Source organism: Engraulis encrasicolus, chromosome 3, assembly GCF_034702125.1.
Source record: "Engraulis encrasicolus isolate BLACKSEA-1 chromosome 3, IST_EnEncr_1.0, whole genome shotgun sequence".
NCBI lineage: Eukaryota > Metazoa > Chordata > Actinopteri > Clupeiformes > Engraulidae > Engraulis > Engraulis encrasicolus.
Genome location: NC_085859.1, coordinates 52,453,860 through 52,458,859, shown reverse-complemented (window position 1 = coordinate 52,458,859; position 5,000 = coordinate 52,453,860). Strand labels below are relative to the sequence as shown.

Genomic DNA, 5,000 nt, shown 5'->3' with positions numbered 1-5,000 from the left:
GAGCACTGCACAGTTTGTGTGGGAGACTGAGTATGTGGGAATGTTTGTGATACCTGGAACCTTGTACTTGTAGGCTAATGTCAGTAAAAAGGTAACTTCCATTCCTATTAAACCATTTGTTTGTGGCTTACACCAGTGTTTCTTAACCTGTGGTGCGGGCACCCCCTGGGAGTGCGCCAGAGATTTCAGGGGGTGCGCAGAATTTTGTTTGTGTTAAGGCTGTGACCAAAATTCTGCAGTGAACATTACAATTAGGCCAAATTAAAACCCCTGTTGGTCCCCATGTAAAGTCATTAAGGTATTGATTAATGTCTAATTAATCACTTGAATGTAGAAGTTTGGGTTGGGGGCTGTGTGGCTTGTCTTGGACACAGGTAAGGGGCTGCTTTAAGGAAAAAAAAAATTAAGAACCACTGCTCTACACTACTTACACAATACCTGGATATTACCTGGCTGCCTACTTGCCCTTCCCCTTGGAATGGTTATGGACACACGCTTCCTGTTATGAATAAATGTGGGCGTCTACTTGATGTGGGATGTGCAAATCCTTCCTATTATATGAAGTAAACATCATCTTCCTGTTAACTTTTACCTGGTGCCTGACATGGTTATACATGTATCTATAACCTGGTAATTAGCAAGGGATGAATAAAATTGTACTGTTATATTAAGTAAATGTTACATTCCTGTTAGCAACTGAGTTTTACCTGAGTTTTACCTGGTAATTGGCAGCAACTTGCTGTAGTTATGTGGTATGTACATAGGCTGCTTGTTAGGCTGCTTGACTACTAAACAGTACTTTGCAGGGGATGTGTAAAACTTTACTGTTACATGGCAGTATAGCTTACGATCACCTTCCAGTTATTAACTGATAACATTACCTGGTACTTGGCCAGCAGCTTGCTCTTCCAGTCTCCGTGGGGGATGTCGTGGATGGAGAGGCGCAGGTTGTGGGTGCTGTCCTTGAAGTTGAGCGTCTTTGGTTCGTCCAGCAGCTTACCGCCGATCTGCTTCTCCATCTGAAGAACCTCCTGTGGGGGAACCAGAACACGACAGATATCAGCCCCAGGCAGAACTTTACATATCGTGATCCTACACTGATATGCACCTATGGACAGTGTGCCTTTAGCCAGACTTAGTGAGATGTGAAACTTTGTGCAGTGTCATGTTTGAAACACAGAGGACCCAGGCTAATGAATAATAATAGTAATGATGCTGCCACTGTTGATTGCTCGCTCACTCACTCGCTCACTCACTCACTCACTCACTCACTCGCTCGCTCACTCGCTCGCTCACTCACTCACTCACTCGCCCACTCACTCACTCGCTCACTCGCTCCCTCCCTCACTCACTCACTCACTCACTCACTCACTCACTCACCCGCCCACTCGCCCACTCGCTCACTCGCTCAATCGCTCGCCCACTCGCTCGCTCACTCGCTCGCCCACTCACTCACTCACCGACTCACTCACTCACTCACTCACTCACTCACTCACTCACTCACTCACTCACTCACTCACTCACTCACTCACTCACTCACTCACTCACTCACTCCTTGACATCCGTCTACTCCTCCATATGAAGAAACTCCTGTGATAGGACAGGCAAGAACCAGAAGTCAAATCAGGGCAGCATATGTGACTGAATGACTAACTAACCATGGGTGCGTTTCTCGAAACCGTGGTTGCTAACTACGTTAGCTACTTTGTTGTTTGCAATGCAATATCCCATTGGAAACTACGCAGGTTGCTAACTGAATAACAACTACGCTTTCAAGAAACGGACCCCTTCTTTGTAATTAACTAACAAAGTAACTGCACTCTTCCTGAGGCACTCTCCCTCTTCCTTGTAAAAAAATATATCATGGCTGTTACAGTACGCATGCTGGCTTGAGGCCATGTGGGAGGAGAAGGTTATGATTTGACTGTTATTTTTATTTATTCAAGAGCGCAGCGAATGTATTAATACATCATTATAATTATCATTATTAGTCCATTTAGCATGAAGGTTACAGTAAATGGACTGCTCTGATTGCTAAATAACGAGGTTTGGGGCTAATAAGTCATGCAAGGCATGTGCTATTGAGGATGTGTATATATGCTAGCGTGTGTGCGATGAGTGCAAGGCATGCGTTTATGCATGTGCATGTGCACACACGGGTACACATACAAATTGTCTTTTGACTGTTTTTCAACTTCATATTTATTTATTGTTAGTCTCTAACACCAAACATGTGTTTTTTTGTACTACACACACAGAGACCACATTATAATTGTAATGACATCAAAAACAAAAGGAAAGAAAAGAGGGAAAAACGATGTTACCAATAAATCAGCGTGAATAGCCCTTAGCAGCTACTCATGTATATACTGTATCAAAAGACACGACCTACAGCACGAGTATCACGCTGGGCAATGGTGAGCACTGACAATATAGTCTAGCTGATGAAGAGCTGCACTTATATTGCTATTGAGAGTGCTCCAACGCCCCACGGCAGTTCAGCTATTCCCTTTGCAGACCAAGGCTGATTGCACTGATTGTGTCCTTCAGCACTAAGTAAAACTAAGACGGCAAGTTGAAGACTAAAAACAGCTGTGTTGTGTGATTCGGAGGGTGACAGGGAATCGATGTGGGTAGATGAGAGTGTGCTAAGAGGAGACGAAGTACATGGCTCAATTACACTTTGTGATCCCTCAGTAAAGCATTGCTTCTGTACACTACTCAATATTTTCAATAGCAATTATCTTTCAGCAATAACAAAAAAAAACACTACATTGTTCATGAGGTTGTCTTGCATACTCCTACGGTAGGCCCTACCACTCTACTCTATACTACTTTGTAAAAGAAATACATATAAAATATAACATACACAATTAACACTGTAGGCAGTGCTTGCCTTTACTGTGTTTTGCATGTCATGCAGCCAGGCAGTATTATGTAGATGTGGTACTACTACTCTGACTGCTGTAATACTAATAAGAATATACTCTAGGTATTACAGGAAAAAATCACAGCTAGTGCTTGCCTTGAGTGGTTCTTGTGTGTCGTCAGTAGACCATGATCTGGTACTACAACTCCTACTACTGCACTATGGACATATTTTGAATTAAAAGTTAAAACATTATAGACTAGAAAAGCGCTCCGAGAGCACACCTCCACTTTCTGATGGAAAGAAGCACAAACGCGACGAATGTACAAACAAACAAACGTACACACAATTACATAACCTCCCGGGTGGAGGTAACAGTGCTTGCCTTGAGTGCGTCTTGCGTGTCGTCCAGGCAGTAGACCCGGATGTGGTACTCCAGCGCGGTGGCGTTGACGGGCCCGAAGATGGCGAGCTTGAGCCTCTTGGCGGTGGCCTTGCTGATGGACTGGCCCACCAGGCAGTACGTCCCCAGGGTCTCCGTCAGAACGTGGCACGCCTCCTCGTCCATCTGGATGTAGCAGGGGGTGGTAAAGTTCTCCTCGCCCACCACCACCACCTCCTGGGGGGGGAAGACATTAGAAGGATGGGGGTAAGACGGCTGTGAACAAATACTTTATAAGACAGACAGCTCCTTGTCCGCCTGGATGTAGCAGGGGGTGGTGAAGTTCTCCCTGCCCACCACCACCACCTCCTGGAGGGGGACAAGAGACAGGAGACAAACCAGTGAGACAAGGCACACATTACTACAACCAAGAGAGACGCCACCTCGTCCCTCTGGTACAGTGCAGTGCGGTGCAGTACAGTGCAGTGCGGTGCAGTACAGTGTGGTGCGGTGCGGTACAGTGTGGTGCGGTACAATACAATGCAGTACATCTGGATGTAGCACGGGAGGTGAAGTTGTCCTCCCTCACCACCACCACCTCCTGGAATGACAAATATAAGAGGAGGAGGGGGGTTGATGGTGCATTCTTTTGAAACTCTGACCTCTGCCTCGGGAAAGTGCTAAAGAACTGAACTCGGGGTTCTGAAACACAACCTCGCATTTACAACGGATGTCGGGAGAACAAACACAGGTACACCGACAATCGAGAATGAGCCATAAGTCAGGTTGCCTCATGCAGTTGCATGCAATCCCCACCACCACCACTCCTAATTCCGGTTTGGATGAGGACGCAACAGGTTGACCGGTGTTTAACGCGAACATAAGAAAACACAAGAGATTCGGCAGAATAGAGGTTAAGCTAGTTCAGTTGAGGATAACTGAAGTCAACGAAGTCACAATAGATGGTCAAGATGGAGCATAAGTGAAGTCATTATCGCCATACACACAGAACAAAGTGAGGCCAAAGAGGCCTTTGCACTTTCATACAAAGATAAATGGATAAACCTACATAAAGTAGAAAATTGAGCGCTGCAGTGTGTGTGTGTGTGTGTGTGTGTGTGTGTGTGTGTGTGTGTGTGTGTGTGTGTGTGTGTGTGTGTGTGTGTGTGTGTGTGTGTGTGTGTGTGTGTGTGTGTGTGTGTGTGTGTGTGTGTGTGTGTGTGCGTGTCAGTGCGTATGTGTGTGTGTGCACATGTTTAACTCCATATAAGGGGCCATAGGGGAGATAATCCCTTCTTGCCCCCTCGTAGGCTTCCTCTTCCCCATCAATAATGTAACGATGGGATTCAGAGGTGAGATTACATTTGATCCAGACTTACCCATTTAATATCATGCATAATACATATGAGTAAGGCAGAACCTGTGCATATCTAAATAATCTTAATTTATATAAGCCTATATGTATGCATGTACTGTATGTATGTATCTATGTATGTAAGGGCGGGTTGGAAATCAAAACAGTCCAAATGAAAAAATGAACATGCATTATATCCTGTCTGATATGTGTGATGTTCAAATCCCTCACTGAACATTTAATCTGAATAAAAGGTTTGATGGCAACCTTTAGCGGTTACAATTAAATGGTTGTTTATGATGAGAGAGAGACGAGACTACGGAATGTGTATGGTCGTTTAATGCAGCAGAGCTCTGGAACTCTATCAAACGATTGAAGAATGAAGGCTACATCAC

At 44.9% G+C, this 5,000-nt stretch overlaps 1 protein-coding gene across 2 annotated transcripts in view; it reads right to left on the bottom strand.

Moving 5' to 3' along the window:
* Positions 1 to 5,000, bottom strand: part of unc5ca (unc-5 netrin receptor Ca) — a 349,959-nt gene that overhangs the window by 12,400 nt on the left and 332,559 nt on the right. For both annotated transcript variants that reach the window (XM_063195683.1, XM_063195682.1), the window contains 2 exons: positions 3,255 to 3,488; positions 882 to 1,031 (listed from right to left, as the gene is read on the bottom strand). In XM_063195683.1, the coding sequence (XP_063051753.1) occupies positions 882 to 1,031; positions 3,255 to 3,488 (384 nt within the window). The remainder of the gene's footprint in view (positions 1 to 881; positions 1,032 to 3,254; positions 3,489 to 5,000) is intronic.